At 35.5% G+C, this 21,444-nt stretch overlaps 1 protein-coding gene across 26 annotated transcripts in view; it reads right to left on the bottom strand.

The window, feature by feature from the left end:
* The window catches only part of BAZ2B (bromodomain adjacent to zinc finger domain 2B), a 322,262-nt gene that overhangs the window by 135,611 nt on the left and 165,207 nt on the right, over window positions 1–21,444 (bottom strand). For all 26 annotated transcript variants that reach the window (XM_032594414.1, XM_032594416.1, XM_030328089.2 and 23 more), the window contains one exon: window positions 8,259–8,402. In XM_032594414.1, coding sequence (XP_032450305.1) covers window positions 8,259–8,400 — 142 coding nt within the window. In that variant the 5' untranslated portion in view covers window positions 8,401–8,402. The remainder of the gene's footprint in view (window positions 1–8,258; window positions 8,403–21,444) is intronic.

A 21,444-nucleotide genomic window follows, 5' to 3' on the forward strand; every position in this document is an offset into this window, starting at 1 on the left:
AAAACATCAAAATATGTGGGATATAGTTACAACAGTAGTTAACCAAGAAGTTTATAACATTAAATGCATACATAAGAAAAAGAAAAAGGTCTTGAATAAATGACCTAAGCTTTCCTTTTAAGAAGTTACAAGAAAGAAAGAAAGAAAGAAAGAAAGAAAGAAAGAAAGAAAGAAAGAAAGAAATTACACACACAAAAGAAAAAAAAATCAGGAAATAATAAAGGACAGAAATAAATAAAACACAAAAGTGAGAAAAACCAATGAAACCAAAAGCTAGTTTGTCAAAAAGATTAATAAAATTGATAAACCTCTAGTCACAAAGAAAAAAAAGGCACAAATTATTAATATCGATAATGAAAGAGGACATTCAAAGCATAAGTTACTATTTGGAACAACTTTGTGCTCATAAAGTCAATGATTTAGATGAAATGGACAAATTCCTTGAAAGACATCAACAACCAAGGCTCACTAACGAAAAACGATAAGCTGAATATATTCTCTATCAATATGTAAAAAGTTGAACTCATGGCTTAATATCTTCCAACAACAATTAAAACAACAACAAATTTTCCAAGCCCAGATGACTTCCACTGGTGGATTCTACCAAAAATTTAAGCAAGAAATAATACCAATTCGATACAAACTTTTCCCAAAAACAGGTTTTCAAGAAGGAGGAAGAGGTCAACTATGTAAACTCTGCCAAGAGGCTGAGATGAGAATAGAAAAGTAACAGGTATGGGTTGATGTGTACATAAGAGATGAGAAAAAGGAGAAAGCATATGCAACTTTGTCTTTTGAGGAATTTGCCTGTGAAGCAAGGCAGAAAATAGGGCAATGGCCAGAAGAATAGTTGAGATGAAAGGAAGGTTTTTGGTATGTGTTTTTTTTTTTTTTTTTTAGGATGGGAGATACTAACAGCATGCTTTTATATTGAGTGACATGATCCAGTAAATACAGAAAAATTAATGATACTGTATAGAAGGAATGAAGTCCTTAAAAGTCTTTTAAACATCTTTTTAAAAAGCAATAGGTATTTGCTATTGTCTGTGATGCTTAAGAGCCATATCTTTTGAGTGAAGCATTTTTTCTATTTGGTTTAATTTACATTGTTATATGGAATAATATATCAAAAGAAATTTGTAATAAGTACACATGAGCCATTAGATGTTCTGAAGAAAAAAACTGCTGAAATTGGTATCAAGTTCATCTATATATACATCAGGAGTTTATTACACTTCACAGGTTGAGAGATATGGCAGAGGGCCTATCACCAGATGAGCTGACATGCATAGATAATTGGCTCATTTAACATTAGTTCTAACCTCCTTTCAGTGTACCTTCCTGTGATGCAGAAGCTGGGCAGCTTAAAACTACATTTACCAGTCTCTCTTGCAGCCAGGATGGATATAGTTTAGATTCTGCCAATCAGATATGTTTGAAAAGAATTAAAACCTGAGTTAATCTGGCACATTAGCAGCACATAATGTGTATCCTTGATGTGGGTGTACACCTAGGAGGCAACACAGAACAACCTTGGAGGCAGTTATGTCAGTGGTTCCCAAACACTGGATTGCAGCTGAGGTGGTATGATCCATGGAGACATTAGCTGGAACAGTGGTGTCCTGATTGACCCTTAAGCAGGCCAATTCAGTAGTAATGTCCTGAAATCATGCATGACGACGAGGGAACCAGCTCCTCAATAATTTCATAAGTACCCAATTCCCTATATTAAATCTCTTTCTGCTGAAAACAGCTTTAGTGTTATCATGAGCTGAACTGGCTGAAATATCAACCAACAACCCCAACCGGTGACCGTTTCAAAACCAAAAAGCCAATTCAGTCTATCACAACTGGTCTGCTATCTGATTACCAAGGACTCTTCAAAGTAATACTGAAGGAAAGGAAAATGAAATCCTTAAAAATGTATGTATAACCTTGAAGGTTAAAGAGGAGTTCTTAAACTAGGATAACCATAAATAAAAATATTGAGAAATCTGACTACATTAAAATTGGAAGTTCTATTAATCAAAAGACAATTTGGAATAAAAAAAGACACACCACAGACTGGGTAAAGATAGGTCCCACAAATATAACTAACAAAAGGACCAGCATCCAAAATATAAAATACTCCTAAATCTATAGGAAAAAGATACACAATCTGATGGAAAAATGTACCAAAGTCCTAAATAATCACTTCAAGAAAGAAGATCCAAAAGGCTAAAAACATAAAAAGGCATCTCAGTGAGACATTTCATATTCATCACTGACAAAAATCAAAAAGGCTGACAATGGGAAGTGTTAGCATGGATGACAAGCCTCAGGATTCTAATACACAGTTGGTGGGAAAAGAAATTAGTACTACTGGTAAAGTTGGAAGACATTTTCAGAAATGTATGCTTATATGCACTGGGATCCTTGTTTATTGGTCCTAGCATTGTAATTAGCAAAAGTTGGAAACAACTCAAATGTCCACCAACAGGAATATGGATGTATATTCTATTAAGTGCAACATGCAAAAAGATAACTGAGCCTTTTCTCTTTTAAAACTTATTCCTCCTCCACATTTCTCATTACCTCACTCCTGACCCAGTTACTCAAGTCATGTCCGGGCTTCTCTCTCTCTCTAAACATTGCCTTGCCAAATTTGAATAGTCATTATGTCCTATATGTCCCTTCTTCTCTAACTCCTTAATTTGAGCCCATATAATTTCTCACCCAGATAAATATAACTAACTGCTAAAGGTCTTCTTTGCCTCTAGTCTCATTCCCACTGCAAACTGATGTTCAAATGTTGCTAAAGCTTTCATTTTCAAAGCCATGTGATGATAAAACCCTTCTACTCGGATGAAGTATGAATAAAAATAATGGTTATAATTTACTAGGCACCCACTGTATGTCAGGCATTATCTCATTTATCCCTATAAGGCTGCAAAATGGGTGATGTTATATCGATTCTATAGATGAGGCAACTAAAGCTTGAAAGGGGTAAAATGGGTCCCCTGGGTGGCTCAGTCAGATGAATGTCTACCTCTTGCTTTCAACTTGGGTTATGATTCCGGGATCATGGGATCAAGCCCCACATCAGGCTCCCTGATGAGCATGGAGCCTGCTTGATATTCTCATTCTCCCTCTCTCTGCCTCTCTCCTCCCTCACATATGTTCTCTCTCCTTAAAAAAAATAAAAACATAAGTTAATTACCCAAATTCACACAGTTAATAAGTGAACAAGCCAAGATTCAATTTCAAGTTATTTCAATTGCAAAATCTTTGCTTTTAATCATGACTCTGCCTAAATTCCTAAGCATCGCACATGAAGTTCTAAATGATCTGACAGTAGCCTATTCCCTAGCTTGACTTCCTGTTCCTCTTGCTTCCATTTCACCATGGTAGATATTGCCTATCCCTTACTAGTAACCTCTATTTTCTTCAGGAAAGCAGTATCCTCAGCTAAAAACTTGTTTTCCTGACCTTCCAGAAGCTGAGGTTATGATTCAGAGGAAAGAGATACAAGTGGAAATCTCTGGATGGGGTTTCTGGGAAAGCTCTAACAGGGGTCAAAGCAAGCTAGTATGCAACTTTTGCTGCACCCTCACCCCATCTTCTTCCTTCCTAGAAAATTATGCTGTACAGAAATCAGCTCTCTTACAGCCATGGGATATACATGTGAGCATGAAAGCCCCATACTCTGAAAGACAGAATATAAAATTAGAAGCCCAAGTCTGTGATGGCATTACCCACTCCAGGACTGCCTTTCTATGGGCTTGCATGTTTAATTGCCATGTTTTCCTACTCACAGTTAAGCACTGTCATAACTGACATATACACTAAGTTCAGGTATTTATTGGTCAACTTGCAATTTCCTTGATATATTATGATTTGGTACACTTCTGTAGAGGGAGGTGGCCTGCAAGTAAGACACATATATAAACCAGTCTTTAATTTCTAAAGGAAAAGTAATACTCTGGCTTAAGCCAGAGAATTTTTAAACCATTTATTTGTTTTGTGTATTCAGCGTTTTGATAAGCTTTTGTTTAAAGGTTCTACCCTTAAAAATGGGTTGAAATTCAGCAACTATTACTGAAATTTCTCAAAGTTTTATCTTTGTGTTAGGTCAATGACCACAAATCTCAAACAAATTTGATAAAGTTTAATTGTGGAACTATTCTCTTAGCTTTTACTCAGAGTCAATATGTGGAATAATCTGAATATTTGTGAAATTGGTATGTAGGTACTATTTGTTCTTTTTATACAAAAGTTCTGGTGACATATTCCACATACCACTCAGGGCTAGAAAAAAAGGTTTATTTTTCTTCTGAAGAACTGATATACTTACTAACAGTGGTTATGAGTCATGTAACACATTATGTATTCCTTTTATTCTTAGCGACTAGTTTGGTAAGTTTTTTGGTCCAATATCAGTGGCTTTGTTTGGCTAACACCTTTTTACCTTTTAGAGCCTATTCTTTGATATTTTAGGTATTTTGTGTTTGCTTATTGTGCCAATACATTTATTGAAAGCTGTCTCAAATTATTTTTTAGAAATAGGTAAGTTCTTTTATTAAAAATTATAACTTAAAGGAAAAAGAAATATTACTCTTCTGATATGACCAACAAAAACCCATATGCAGATACCCTTAGATTAATCAATCATTATTGCGATGTTGTTTTCTATAGTTACTGTAATAAAATTGAAGGTGTGTTGTGAGAGGCAATCCTCCCAGGTCTCTGCATATTATTGCTGGGTATGCCAAGAATGCAAAGCCTTGACCACTCTTTAAGCAGACCATTTCTCAGGATTGCATTTGCAGGGAGCAACCCTGAAGGATGAAGCAGCATCTTCTTCAAGACAGAGCAGGTTTGGGGCGCCTGGGTGGCTTAGTCGGTTAAGCAGCCGACTTCGGCTCAGGTCATGATCTTGAGGTTCATGAGTTCGAGCCCTGCGTTGGGCTCTGTGCTGACAGCTCAGGGCCTGGAGCCTGTTTCAGATTCTGTGTCTCCCTCTCTCTGACCCTCCCCCGTTCATGCTCTGTCTCTCTCTGTCTCAAAAAAATAAATAAACGTTAAAAAAAATAAAAAAAAAAAAAAGACAGAGCAGGTTTGCTTCATTTAATATGAAAGCATTGGATTCCCCAAGTTTGGTATTCCTCAGCTGCAACACAAACACACTTATAAGATTTATAAGATTCAACTGGGCCATTGTGTTGCCTCTTTAGGACTTGGGAGGCATGGGGAGCCAAGGCCAACACAATACTCATGCTATTTGCTGCGAAAGAAATAAAATGCCTGACTCAGGAGTCTCATGTCTTCTGCCAGCATGCACAATAGGGACAGGCTAATTTGGAGGTGGGTTTAGTCCCAAACCCCAACAAGGTATTCACTCAAAAAAATTAGTTGATCATTCAAAGTTTGAAAGCAGGTTTGAATTACATCCTTTGTAACTCAGAGGAATTCCTACAGGCATACCATTAATGAAGATGATGGAGAAAGGCCAATTAAAATAACTGTTTAAATCAACAGAATGTCCTCAAAGGATCCATTAAAGAACTGGTGAGGTTTTGACATTTTAAAAATGAAAATGGTTTTGTTGTCGCTATACATCAAATAAATTGAGGAGATTCAAGTTGTTTAAGACAAAGAGTCTAGATTCATTAATATTCTATGATCTTGTTATAAATGAAGAGAATTATCAGAATGAATGGGCCAAAAACAATGAATCAAATAAGGGAAGATAGGAAAATATGATAAATAGAGCTATGCAGGACAACTGAGCATTCTCTTATGCAACCCATCGGTTGTAAGTTAATATAAGGCTTTACTTTAAACATAAACCACAACACTGTGAAAGCTAAAAACAAAAAAGCATTTTCTTAGAAACTGAAAAAACTCATGCTGCACATACTGAAAGTATGATATGTTAACAACTAATATATGTCTGAATAAACATAGAAGTAAAATATGCTTTCATTCAATATAAGCAACTCACCATAAAAATTCTACAACTTTCAAGTTGGTAAATAAATGATAAAAAATGATTTTTTTTTCTAGACAACAAAATTTCTGACGTAGAAAATGAAACAAATTCATGCTGTATATACGGAAAGTATAATGTGTTAATAATGAATATGTTTCTGAATAAATATAGAAATAAAATATGCCTTCATTCAACATAAGCAACACAACATAAAAAGTCTATGACACTTTCAAGTTGGCAAATAAATGTAAAAAGTGAATTCTTTCCTAGATAAGGGAATTTCTGATGTAACTCTGCAACTCAGCATACCCCACCCCTTTTGCAACTCTCAACCACCACTAACAAAAAATAGTGCCCAACATGTTGTAAGTGTCCAAAGTTATAAGCAATTTAAGTGTCACTAATTCAGAAAACTAAGTAAGAAATTGGTAACAGCAAAGTGTCCAGAAAACTCATAGCTCTGTACTCAAGAATTGAAACCTTCAACATTAAAAAAAAAAAAAAAAATCTCTGGGGCGCCTGGGTGGCTCAGTTGGTTAAGCATCCGACTTCGGCTCAGGTCATGATCTCGCAGTCTGTGAGTTCGAGCCCCGCGTCGGGCTCTGTGCTGGCAGCTCAGAGCCTGGAGCCTGTTTCGGATTCTGTGTCTCCCTCTCTCTCTGACCCTCCCCCGTTCATACTCTGTCAATCCTTGTCTCAAAAATAAACATTAAAAAAAAAAACCTCTAGAAACACTATATAAAGACTAATACAAAGTAAGACAAGCAGATTGGAAGATACACTGAAATGAGCCGACAACAAAGGAAATAAGAAGAATTATAAAGTGCAGGAAAGAATAATTACAAAAGTACAACTGTGTACAATCATTTAGACAAACTAAGATAAAATGCCAATCACAGCATCACTATTTTTGAACACAGCATATCGTCAAAGGCATTCATCATTTTATATATAAGGGTAGTGTGCATGAAGTTGTGAACTGACTCAACCAAGACTGTACAGGATGCAGGATAGGGATTTCATTTATTATTATTTTTTTATTTAAAAAAATTTAACATTTATTTATTATTGAGAGATAGAGAGACACAGAGCATGAGCAGGGGAGGGGTAGAGAGAGGGGGAAACACACAATCCAAAGTAGGCTCCAGGCTCCAAGCTGTTAGCACAGAGCGCGACGCGGGGCTCGAACTCACAAACTGCGAGATCATGACCCAAGCCTAAGTCGGTCGCTCAACCAACTGAGCCACCCAGGCGCCCCTCATTTATTAGTTTTAAATAAAAGGCTATTTTATCTTACTTATTTTGTAATCCCTACAAAAATTCTAGAAAATTGTTCTGATAAATCAATGACAAAATGACATCCTTCTTATCATTCCATTGATTAAAATAAATCAAAATAATTGAATAAATATATATTTGACAATTTACTAAGGTATTTTGTTAGCAAACATTCCATATTTATCCAAAATTATAAATCTAATTTTGAAAAAGATATCATTTAGTTCTTTGGCTTATAAACATATGAAATAACCTATATGATAAAAAAAATATTTAACTTTAAAACCTTCCTAGTGATAAAGGAATGAATAAACCCTTTAGCATTTTCCTTTTTTTTTTTAAAAAAAAAAAAAAAAAAAAAAAAAAAAGAAGGTATTCTACCAAATCTGCGTTTGGGCAAAGAATGATTTTGGGCAGTAATTAAAAACACCTTCTATAAAATTAATCGAAATTTATGATATTTTCACTTCTGAAATCAAATTTTTATTATTGTCTTTTTAGCAGTCTGAACTTTGTTCATGTTTAAGAGAAACTTGTCATGCTGTTAATTTTTAGAATATTTTCCATCGAGTAGATGATCTCCTTTAGTACACATCATGAACTGGGGTAGTTGGGAGTTTGGTGAAAGATATTTCAAATAGCAGAAGCAAATTTAGAACAAAAGGTCCATGGCATTGGTACCTAATCTTACCACCAAGGACTCCTTTGTATTTCTTTCACCTCTTCATGGGTTTATTGCTTAAAAATATTTTGCATGTACTCATTTATTAATTGAAATGGTCAAATTAAGACAAGATGAAGAGAGCTTCTCATAAGCATGTAAAGCATGAAAGATCCAGTGTGACACCTCAAGTGTGCTGGCAAAATCCAGGAAAAGCAGAAACCTACTTATTGTTCAACAGGTCAAGAGAGATGATGAAAACATTTTACTCAGAGTTCAGTAAAACACTATGAATGCAAATTAATAAATGGAAGGTATTCTAAAACTGAGTCAATAAAGGGTATTCACCACATGGGTTGATTGTAGAGCTCAGGGAAGCAGCTCCCGTGGAAAGGCCGCTTTTTGAAACTGATGAAGCCACAGAAGGTACTGAAGATGAAGGTGTAGTAGAGGAGGCTGTTGAGGATGGTAACCGTTCTCCAGACTCCATGTCTATGAGAGGGAGAAAAACATCAATTCTCAGTATCTGATGGTGGCATTATTCAAAGAACTAAACATATTTAAATAATTCAAACATTTAGGCATATTTTTTAAAATATGAAAGTTTCAAAATATATGTTCTTCAGAAAGATAAAATATGGAATAAATAAAAACAAAATAAGTATAATTTAAAACACCAATTTATGAAGTAAGTTTAATGTTTAATATACCAAATCCTCTTTTAATAGACTTGCAGAATTTCTTTATAGCAAAAAAACATTAACAGTGGTTTGCATATATCTTCATACAAATGTGTTGCCACAATCTTAGAAAAATTAACATGTTAACTTCTTATTCTTCCTAAATCACCTCATCGTCTATTCACTTACAACATAACACCCATATTATCTTTTTTTTTTAATTTTTTTAACGTTTTATTTATTTTTGAGACAGGGAGAGACAGAGCATGAACGGGGGAGGGTCAGAGAGAGGGAGACACAGAATCTGAAACAGGCTCCAGGCTCTGAGCTGTCAGCACAGAGCCCGATGCGGGGCTCGAACTCACGGACCCCGAAATCACGACATGAGCCGAAGTCGGCCGCCTAACCGACTGAGCTACCCAGGCGCCCCAACACCCATATTATCTTAACGAATCAAGAAAAATAACACCAGATTTACTTTTTGTGTGTTTTTTTAAATTTTATTTTAGAGGGAGAGGAAGAGCATGCACTAGTGGGTGAGAAGGGCAGAGAGAGAGAGAGAGAGAGAGAGAGAGAGAGAGAGAGAGAGAGAATGAATCCCAAGCAGGCTCCATACTCAGCATGGAGCCTGATGTGGGACTTGATCCGGAAACCCTGGGATCATGACCTGAGATGAAACCAAGAGTCGGATGCTCAACCAACCGAGCCACCCAAGTGCCCCCAAAATAACACCACATTTGAATGCGTTGTAACCCTGTCTTCCAAACCCAAGTCTTGAAAGTCTTAAACATCCAAGAATCTGACTTGGTAATCCCCAACAGAGCAAGCACTCCTCCCTCACCAAAAAGATAAATCCATTTTACAGTTTTTAATCATGTCAAGTATGAACTACAATTAAAATGGCCTTAATATGACCCATTCATAATAACTGAGCCACTTATATGTATTTATATTTATTTGCTTAGCTATTTCAGGTGTAATCTTACATTGGTCTTACTGTAACAGTTAATGCTGATATTAAAAATTTAGAGTAGAAATGGGTGGAGTTAAAATAAGTCATAGGATATAATGACTGTTGTTAGTAACACTGTTTTGTTTGAAAGTTGCTAAGAAAGTAGATCTTAAAAGTTCTCATCACAAAAGAAATTTGTAACTGTGTGGTGATGAATGTTAAGTATGCTTATCATGATGATACTTTTGTAATACATACAAATATTATGCAATACATACAAATATTTGCAATACATACAAACTATCAAATCATTATGTTGTATATGTGAAACGAATATAAAATGTTGTATGTCAATTGTATCCCAATATTTTTTTAAAAATATAGAATATTAAAATGGTTATTTTAATACTCTCTGCATACAGTGATCCTACAAGGAAGCAAGAAAATCATGATTTTCCCAACTGCTTTAATAAGTACACAATTTACAGGAAGAAACAAAATAAAGACACTGCTCACTTAAAACTGAATTTACAATCCACCACAAACTTTCACTATGGAAATAATCTAACCATAAAAAAGATTTCTGTATGGAATTCTACAGGCAATTCAAATAAAAAGAGTTTGTTTTATAAATACTGTCCAATTAAAATAACGCAGAGTTAATGTTTAAATGTTGATTTAATCCATATGGTATCTAGATGATTTTTCTCTTAAGATGGATACATATAGTAAAGATTATCATCTCTGGTTGACACATAGCATCATTAGTAACCAGTTCAATAAGTTTTCCAATCATACACAATTCAAAACCTTCTGTTCATATTCTGGTATTGCTGTTAATCACCTTATAGATGATAATGCCATAATGAGTATGTTCATATTCTTAAATAACTTCTCTTTCTTTTTTTCAGCATTCATCATGGAAAGTCGTAGCTGGTACCAATGGTTACATGAAACTAATGCTTACAGGGTAGGTTTTAGGTCATCAAGCAGTCACCAACAAACTTTGAAACTTGAGTCTGGTCTGAGCCGAGGCCCCTACTGACATCTTTCACTACAAATTATTTTCACCAACAAGTCTCATTTTACTAAATGCAAAAAATATGAATCCTTTACCTAGAGTTTATAGAAAAAGGCTATTTAAAAAAATTATAGCTGGTAACTTCACTGTGCCTAAATGCATTTAAAAAAATGGAAAGTTGTTTTTTTTTTAATTTGCTTTTGTACTATATAATTTGGTGATATAACATAGATAAGCACTTTAGCTGAGTATCTGGCATAAAAGAATTCAATAAATAATAGTTGTTAATTTTTTAGGATAATAAATTATAAGCTCTAGGTGTATTTCTTTCTGTTGCTGTAACTTGATTTGGGACTAAAGCAAGTAAAATCCAGAAAGTCAAACAAGCAGTCTCTACATATTGCTTATTGGAGATCATTTTTCCTGGAAATATTTATTAAAATTAAAAATATACATATACTTGGATCTTACAATCTATTTTTGAGAATTTATTCTGTAGTAATAAAATACTAGTAGGTTCTTTATTATAACATAGTTTAAAAATAAAATTTAAACCTGGCAATAAGAAAGAGTGGAACTACAGCTGGTAGTTACAGGTCTTTAGAACTACTCAGAGAAGAAGCCTTAAAATACATGTGTACGGAGAGATACTAAAAGCAGTAGAAAATCTGGAAAAAGCAGGATAGAGCAGGGAAAGCAGGAGAAAGTCTGAGGAGAAACAAGATATTGGCATAGTCTCCAAGTATCTGCTCCAAAGTTTTTACTAATTACAGATGGCAAAAAATTAACTTCACAGTGGAGAAACTATACAACTTGTAATAAAATATCATGTGCCCTCTGATGCCCTTGGAGGCACATACCACCTCTGTGGCATTCTTCCTGACAACACATAACCTCAGTCGAATCATGAGAAAACATCAGACAAACCAAAACTGACTAGTGTTCACCAAGTGTCCAGCTCATGAAAGTAAAGGAAAGACTAAAGAACAGCCAAAGGTTAAAGACTTAAAGCAGATACAGTTAAATGTGATGTTGGATCCTAGGCTGAAATTTGGAACAGAAAAAGAACATTAATGGAAAAGCTAGTGAAATCCTTACAAAGTCTATAGTTCAGTTAATAGTGTTGTACCAGTGTTAATTTTCTGATTTTTATAATTTTGATAACTGTACTATGGTTATATAAATTATGAAAATTAGGGGGAAAATATATATGTGGATAAAATATATACATGTGGGTAACAAAATATATATGAATGCTCTGTATTTGTTTTTTAACTGTTTTTAAGTCTAAGATTATTTCTAAATGAAAAGTAAAGAAAAACAAAAAACAGTCTGGCACATAGTAGGCACTCAAAAAAATACATATGGGTTGGGGTTGAGGAATATAAATCTAAACACTGAAGAAATGAAGACACAGATTACATTGGGATTACAGCATTATGTCAACAAGACATTTGATAACAGACACTATTTGAGTTCAAAAACAGTATCTGGAGCTTATCAGCTGTGACCTTGTACCAATTATGTAACTTCAGTGAACTTTCAATTCCCTCATGAGTAATATGATGACGATATAATTAGGATTAACTGAGATAATGCATGTAAAGTGCTGAATACCTACCATTTAATAATTATTAGCTATTGTTTTTAATAAGTGAATATCTGTGTATATAATTACCCATGTGTATATGCGGCAGTAAAAGAAACCTTAAGGTATTTTAGATTATTCATTTCAAGTAAATATTTCAGAGTCATATCTATTTTAAGGTTATATGTATGTTTAGCATGTTATTACATTTTTTTAGCCAGATAAATTTTGTGTTAAGAATTAAAAAAAGGGGCGCCTGGGTGGCGCAGTCGGTTAAGCGTCCGACTTCAGCCGGATCATGATCTCGCGGTCCGTGAGTTTGAGCCCCGCGTCGGGCTCTGTGCTGACGGCTCAGAGCCTGGAGCCTGTTTCCGGTTCTGTGTCTCCCTCTCTCTCTGCCCCTCCCCCATTCATGCTCTGTCTCTCTCTGTCCCAAAAATAAATAAACGTTGAAAAAAAAAAATTAAAAAAAAAAAAAGAAAAAAAAAAGAATTTAAAATAAATGTCTTGCAATTGTATAAGTATGAATGGTGAAATGTTTTGCCTTAAAACTTTCAAAATAAAGTGGAACACAAATATATGTGAAAATGAATACATTCATTTTCAGTTGAAAAAATATAATTATGATTACACTAAATTGTTATTCATTATTTAAGCATATTACACAAAAATGGCAGAAACCCATCTCTTCAAATCATTTAAGAAAAATATATTCAGAGGCTCCTGGGGGCTCAGTGGGTTGAGTGTCCAACTCTTGATTTCGGCTTGGGTCATGATCCCAGGGTCCTGGGATTGAGCCCTGCCTCGGGCTCCATGCTTAGCATGGAGCCTGTTTAAGATTCTCTCTCTCTCTCTCTCTCTCTCTCTCTCTCAACCTCTGCTCCCCTCCCCATGCTCTCTCTCTAAATAAAAAAATAATAATTTAAATAAAAGAAAAATATATTCATTAAAATAAAAATGGTTAAGGTGTCCCAGAAGCACATATTTTCAGATTTCTGTTAGGGCCAGAGCATCCAGATCTGGCAATCCTATAACAGCCTCTCATTCTGACTCTATGTGTTAAGGATACCACCTTCATCTCAGGTTCAAACCACTACCAACAAACTTCTCTGTGACCAAAAACAGCCCAAACACCGTAAGATCAAAATGAAGGGGCTATATAATATGACTCTGCCATCGCACACACTCAGCTATGGAAGAATATCAATTAGTAGGTGCATCTTCTAGCTTAAGGCCATTTATTTTTTTTTTTTAATTTTTTTTTTTCAACGTTTATTTATTTTTGGGACAGAGACAGAGCATGAACGGGGGAGGGGCAGAGAGAGAGGGAGGCACAGAATCGGAAACAGGCTCCAGGCTCTGAGCCATCAGCCCAGAGCCTGACGCGGGGCTCGAACTCCCGGACCGCGAGATCGTGACCTGGCTGAAGTCGGACGCTTAACCGACTGCGCCACCCAGGCGCCCCGAGGCCATTTATGAATATACTTTTTAATGTACAACTTCAGAATTCTTTATTTGCAAAGTTAATAACCAAGGTAAGGTAAAGATTACTACAACTGAAAATTAACATAAAATACTACAGTAAACAATAAATTTGTTGATGTGAACAATGGAAGAAAAACGTGCAGAAGGTGATGAAGAGATTATAAAAGATTTGATTCATTATATATCTTTCCCATAGTCTAAAGCACTAGCTCTCAACCAGGAGTGACTTTATAATGCCCTCTTTGGCCACTAGGAAACACTTGGCAAAGTCTGGAGACACTTTTGATGGCCACATCTGAGAGCATGCTACTGACAGCGCAGAGATCGAGTCTAGGGATGTTGCTCAACTCCTACAATGCAAAGGACAAGCCCTCCGCAGAGAATTAGCTGGCCCAAAATGTTAGCAGTGCTCAGGCTGAGAAATCCTGATCTACAGTATCAAAATTTGTATAACTTGGAATTCAATTAACTAAAACTTTCTGTGAAGTAGTAATTATACGTAATTGTTATAAGATGATTCAAGCTGATTTAAACATTATATTCAACTAGGTTTTGTGCCAAACTCTGGTCTGTATTTTACATTTTGTCCTAATTGTTTAAAACTGATAATGTAGGATATGTAATTAACAGATATCAGAATATTTGCTCATCCTAGATAACATGAATTTACTATATTTTATTAAGATGATATTTACTAGGGTGCCAGGGTGGTGGCTGAGGCAGTTAAATATCTGACTCTTGATTTCAGCTCAAGTCACAATCTCATGGTTGTGAGATCAAGCCCCGAGTCAGACTCCATGGTGATAGTGCAGAGCCTGCTTGGGATTCTCTTCCCCTCTCTCTGCCCCTCCCCACTTCTCTTTCTCTCTCAAAATAAATAAACTTAAAAAAAAATGTGACATTTACCAGTAACAATTCTGAGAATAGACAAAAATCAGAATTACTACAAACAACTTCCTCCCTGAATGATGATTTTCTATACTTCAGAAAGATCCAATGATCGCTTGTTACTGATAATACTGTTCAAATTCAGGCATATCAAACTTCCCTTTTGTGTAATCTGAGTTTATGAACACTGACAGCTGCTAGGCATAAACCTGAACAGGTGCTAATAGGGAAGGGCAAGACATGTTGGCTAAGAAATGCAAACGTGATCAGCTGCCTCTTATTCCAACTATGCGATTCTTTAGTACTGAAAGCATAGGGATAGAATAGACTGAATATTCAGATAGTAAACATCTGAACTCTGAAAAACAACAAGGTTTGCACCCCAAGACCTACAAGACTATAGTGATCCGAGAAACTGTTTTTAAGGGACTCATGCTCAGATTCACCCACCCCAGGACCCAACTCAGAGGCAGCCAATTGTGCCCAGACCTAATGTGAAGAAGGCTCACCTACTTAAGTTAAAGCATCGGCAAGAGGAAGCAGCATCTAATTTCACACACACATCCAGGAGCCTGCTGGAACGCTCCCCTGGGATGGAGACTAGAAGATGTCATCTTCACGCTTTCCTTTTTGCTGTGCTCCAGACCATCAGTGCCTTTCAGAAGGAAGCTTTTACATACAATTAGTGCCCCAATTTTGAGGGCCACTGCCTAGGGAACACCTCTTGATTGCCTAGCTATGGAGGCCAGGGGAGACTGTCTTCCTGGTCCCACAGACTGTAATCATCATATCCCCCTCTAGAACACCAATTTTTATGACTGCTTTCAAGGGGCACCTGTACATCACTCGGCTCTGCTGGCTAGTGGGGCTTACACTCATGGGTCCACAGGACTGTTACAAGCAGAGAAAGGTTCTTAACCAGCTACCATCTCCAGGTCACAGCAAGAGGCAACAGACCCACAGACTGATCTTTCTGTGAGGGGGTCTATTAGCTAATCATCATGAATTTGACTTGAGCGGCAAGCAGCTAATTAAACATACATTGAGGGGCTGTAGTCTCTTCCAGATACCTTGGAGGGTGGGTGCTATCTTGGAGTTCACCATGTGTCACAATCCAGGGTGCTAGTGTCTCTTACAGAGGGACTTTACACGCATCTGGTATCCTGGTTTTTATGTCTGGTGCCTGGTTTTTCTAGCTGTCACCCAGGGAACACCCCTTGATTACCTGGCTCTGGTAGTACCTGAAAAGATGTTCAGTATCATTTATCATCAGGGTAATGCAAATTAAAACCACAATGAGATAACACCTCATACATGTAAAAATGGCTATTATCAGAAAGATAAGAAATAACAAGTATTGGCAAGAGTATGGAGAAAAAGGAACCCTTGTGCACAGTTGGTGGGAGTATAAATTGGTGCAGTTACTATGGAAAACAGTGTGGAGGTTCCTCAAAAAATTAAAAATACAATGTCCATATGATCCAGTAATTATATTTCTGGGTATTTATCAAAAGAAAACAAAAACACTAACTCAAAAAGATAATATGCAACTCCATGTTCATAGCAACATTATTTGCAATAGCCAAGATGGAGAAACAACTTCCAATTGATGTATGGATAAAGAAACTGTGGTATATGCATATAATCGAATATTATTCAGCCATAGAATAGAATGAAATTTTGCTATTTGTGATCATATGAATGCACTTCGAGGGCATTATGCTACATGAAGTAAGTCCCAAAGAGAAAAACAAATGCTGTAAGATCTTTCTCATGTGTATAAATCTAAAATAAAAGTTTAGAACTAAAAATAAAAGAAAATCAAGCTCATAGATACAGAGAACAGATTGGTGATTACCAGAGACTGTGGGTGGGGGGGCGGCAGTGAGAGAAAAAGGTGAACTGTTTCTGTCTTCTTTTGATTTAAATAACTTGAATTTAAAAATGTTCTGCAGAGTCTTAGGTATCTTTTAAGTGTCTTGGAATATGGCACAAAGAGGAAGGAGAGGTTATGGCTCTCGCCCATATGCTACTGGCTTCTGTCAAAAGTCCTCTCATTTATTTTGTATACTGAGATTCCACATGAGATTTTGTTTGAAAAAAAGGATCCTATTGCCTTAAAAAATGTTTGCAAATCACTGGTCTAAAGGATATGTCTCATATCACTTCTTCACAACATGGCCATCTGTCCAATCCTATTTGTTGTGACTTTAAAATCTGAGTCCTCAACCGGAGGTAGGAGGCACTGTCATTCTTGTTTGGTCTTTAAATCCTAATTTCAAGCCACTGCACAATTTGTCCTCAAATTAGATCTCATTCCCCTATGAAGAATACCCGCCTAATTTAGCATCCCAAATACCCTGATTCTGGCAGGTTGACTCCATTCACCCATTTGGGGAAGTTGTAAGTGACATAGCTTATTATCTACCTACTATCTCCTTGTCAATATCCCTCTGGATACTCAGTCCTCTCTTTTCTATCTTCATTTGCTTAAAAGAGGAAATCAAAAAGAATAAGAACAAAATAAGGTAATTGTAGAATAGAATGCTTGGCTCAACTGACATTAATATTTAGTAACCTGTCCATTGGAGGTTAGGGGGAACTAAGTGATGGATTTACAACACTGTAATAAAACAATTTCTTCCTCTTAGAAATTTTAAAACTTAATGACTAATCCTTTCCTTCCTTCCTGTTAAAATGGAGGTGGACTTCCTTCATTCCCTTAAACTTATCATCACCTTTTTGCAGTTTTCAAAAACTTTGCTCAATTGATCTTTCCCTCTCTTTTCTATATCTCCCCTCTACTAGATTCTTCTCCATTATCTTCCATCTTTAAAAACAACAAAAACTCTCCTTTGACCACTCATCCCTATTTTGCCATCTCATATTTTATACTCTTACTTTCTTTTTTTTTTTAATTCTTTTAACAATTATTTATCATTGAGAGACGGACACAGAGTTTGAGCAGGAAAGGGTCAGAGAGAGGGGGAGACACAGAATCTGAAGTAGGCTCCAGGCTCTGAGCTATCAGCACAGAGCCCGACGTGGGGCTCGAACCCACGAACTGTGAGATCATGACCTGAGCTGAAGTCAGTTGCCCAACCAACTGAGCCACCCAGGCACCCCTATACTCTCACTTTCAACCAAGACTATTTACAATGAAATTGTCTATATTTATGGCTTCCATTTTTTTTTTTTTTTTTTTTACCTGCCCTTCATAACTTCACTCACACTAGTCTGGCCCATCATTAGTATGACTTGAGTGCTGGGATCCCGCTGCCAAAACAACACATGTAAGCTAAGCAAAATCTAATTAGGGGAGTCTGTGGCCCTGCAGAAAGAAAGACTATAAAAAGAATACAGAAATCAACCAGGAGATAAAGAGAATTTTATAGTAAAAGTTGACAGCAATCTGACTGGGGTAATGCAAAGAAATCGATGGAAAAATTTGGACAACAGTATCATTAAGGTTGGAGGCCAAGTCATGAGAGAAACCCTGTATGCAAAGCATGGAATTTATGTACCATACGGGGGGATGAGCATGTATGTATCTATCCTCCTGACACCCGAATGGAGTCCATCGCCTTGTCTTCTCAAGTTTACTTCCACCATAATCTGAAATCAATTTACGCTTTTCCATCTCCACAGTATCACCCTGATCCATGTCACTAATAATTTTCCTCTAGAAACAAACTTGTCCCAATACCCTAATCATTCCTGCTAAAATCCATTCTTCACAGAGTGTGGCACTTCCTTGCTTAAAGTATTCAATAACATTGCAGTTATATTTAAGATAAAGTATAAAATCATTGACAGGCTCCACGAAGTTCCTCCGTCTATCCCTTTAGCCTCATACATAGTATATGCTCAGTATTTTTTGGCTGAATGAGCTAAATATAAAACATGAGGAGAAATTATAGAGACGTTTTTCATAGTCACCACTGTTTTCTTTGATGTTCTTATCATTAAACTCTAATAAAACTTAGTTAAGTGAAAAACTAGTTTGAAGTGAAAAAAAATAGGATGAGGAAGATATTTAAATGCTGACCCTGTTATTACCCTTTTAAATTTTTGTTTATATATTTAGTAATCTGGAAAGGAATTAAAAATACATTCACCAAATTTTCAGTAAAACAATTTTAGTGAAATCACTTAATTTTATTGTAGGCAAAATAAAATTGAAACAGATATATTGTAAAACACACCGTTCAAAAGGAATAGGTTCAAAGTTGTATAAACAACCAAAAGTACCACAAATAAAAGATTGAAAAAAACCACTAAAAAGAAACAGAGCAAAAAAATATAATAATAGTAATGAAGTGGTCATATTACATAACAAGTAAGTTACCTTAAAACTGAACATCAGGGTGGGAAAACTTGAGACAATGTATTAAATACATTTCTACTATTACTGACAGTATCATCACCACTTATAATCCTATTATAACTCCACCATCATCGTATTAGTTCTTGAGAGCCCAGTATTTACATTAGGCACTATGTTAACAAGTATTTTCTCTTTGGAGTACTCTCCAAATGTATTATTGTCATCATTAACAATAATTTTCAGATGAGGAAACACAGGCATAGAAAAATTAAGTAACATGCCATTGACAAAGGTGTTAAGTGTCAGAGACAAAAGTCTGACCTCACTCTTGGTATTTAAGACATTTCATTATGATCTGAACTAATAAGGAACAGGTTAAGTTGTGGACACTATATTTTTTAACACTTTAAGAAATAAATGTAACAGAAAATAAATTTTATTTTAAAAATGAAAAAAAAGTTTTAGGTCCAAAATAAGAAGACTAAAGAATGAAAACTGTAGTCTTAAAAACTACTGGTTTAGAGAAAGCATGTAAAGGCACCTGGCTGGCTCAGTCAGAACAGCCTGTAAGTTTTGATCGTGGGGTTGTGATTTCAAACATCATGTTGGGCATAGAGATTGCTAAAAAAATACATTAGAAAAACCACTTAAAAGTAAGGAAAGAATGAAATAAAAAGTAAAAAAAAAAGAGAGAATCTAAAAAAGTCTCTGATTCAGCCTTTTTCTTTTCCCTCCTAAATATCTGTAAAACCCAGAAAAAGAAAATGTAATAGCATAAAAAAAATTAAGAGGGTTGATGACCTATCAAAATCTGGAAAGAATTTCTATACTGCAACAAAATAAAATGAAGAGATAAGTAAACTGAAATATTTAGTAAAGTATATACCACACAATCATTAAAAATCTTATTTTCTAATACTATTTAACACAAGAAAACATTCATGGTATAATGCTAAGTGAAAAGAGCAATATATATAACATAAAGTATGATCTAATTTTGTTTAAAAAAAGTACAGGGGTACTTGGTGGTTTAGTCGGTGAAGTGCATGACTCTTGATTTCAGCTCAGGTCATGCTCTCACAGTTTGTGTGATTGAGTCCTATGTTGGGCTTCATGCTGACAGCACAGAGCCTGCTTAAGATTGTCTCTCTCCCTCTCTCTATGCCCCTCCCCTGCTCACATGTTCTCTCTCTCAAAAATAAATAAACTTTTAAAAAGTACAGATATATAAGTATAAATAAAATTTAAAAGAATGAAAGGGCATACACCAAAATGTTAATAGTTATCTTGGAATGGTGGAATTTTGAGTGACTTCTACTTCTTTTAATCTTTTTAATCTCTTCCAATCTGTACATTAAAAGTTATTACATAAAAATTAAACACAATCATTCCCTTATATTTGATTTTTTGGATACTGTACAGTATTATTATTTTTTTTAATGAGAGAGAAGAGACGAAGATGAGTGGGGGAGGGGCTGTGAGAAGCAGGGACAAAGAATCTGAAGCAGGCTGTGAGCTGACAGCAGACAGCCTGATACGGGGCTTGAATTCATGAACCCTGAGATCATGACCTGAGCTGAAGTTGGACACCCAACCAACTGAGCCACCCAGATGATCCACAGAACAGTACTTTAAATGTATCTTCTCTTTCTTATGATTTTCTTGATAACATTTTCCTTTCTCTAGCTTACTTTACTATAAGGATAGAGTATATAATATATATACAAAATATGTGTTAAATGAGTATTCATGTTATTGGTAAGGCTTCTGGCCAAGAGTAGGCTATAAGCAGTTAAGTTTCTGGGGAATAAAAACTAATACACAGATTTTCAACTGCATAGGGGGGGTGGGAAGTCCTAACTCCTCTATTGTTCAAGGGTCAAGTATAATCTTAAAATTTAAGTCTGGTATAGAAAAAATTCTTGATCAAGAATATAATAAGTAATTTTATAGATGCAAAATTTGTCCTTGAGGGTACTTTAGGAAGAGGACCTACAACCATTTTCCCTACCATGGTTCAAGAGATAAATTAGTCACAAACTCCACATTTCCAGTTACCATTAACCAAGAGTCCAAAATTACAAAGGATACTAAAAAAAATTATTCCATAAAGAACCACATGTATTCTGAAAAGCGCTATATTACTGTTATTGGTTTAGACTACTTAACTGTTCACTAACCCAAATGCAAGATTCTAGATCAAGTCATAAAACCAATTTCCTGTCAGCTATAGTATTCACTATTATAATAGTTTACTTAACCATAGACAAATTCTTATTTCTAGATGCCTATTACATAGCATAAATGAGCTGCTGATCATTGAACAAGTTATAATGAACATGCTTGAAACAAATGGAAAAACAGACTAAATGATGAAGTAGAAGATATAAAGAACCAATGGAAAATTTAAAATTATAAAATGCAATAACAAAATTTAAAAACTCACTGGATGGACTCAGCACTAGAATGCAGCTGATAGAGAAAAGAATTAATGAACTTCAAGACAGATCAACAGAAATTATCCAATCTGAACAACAGAGAGAATAACCATTAAAAACAAATAATGAAACTTCAGGGACATGTGGGATAGCAA

This window comes from Lynx canadensis, chromosome C1 (assembly GCF_007474595.2).
Source record: "Lynx canadensis isolate LIC74 chromosome C1, mLynCan4.pri.v2, whole genome shotgun sequence".
NCBI lineage: Eukaryota > Metazoa > Chordata > Mammalia > Carnivora > Felidae > Lynx > Lynx canadensis.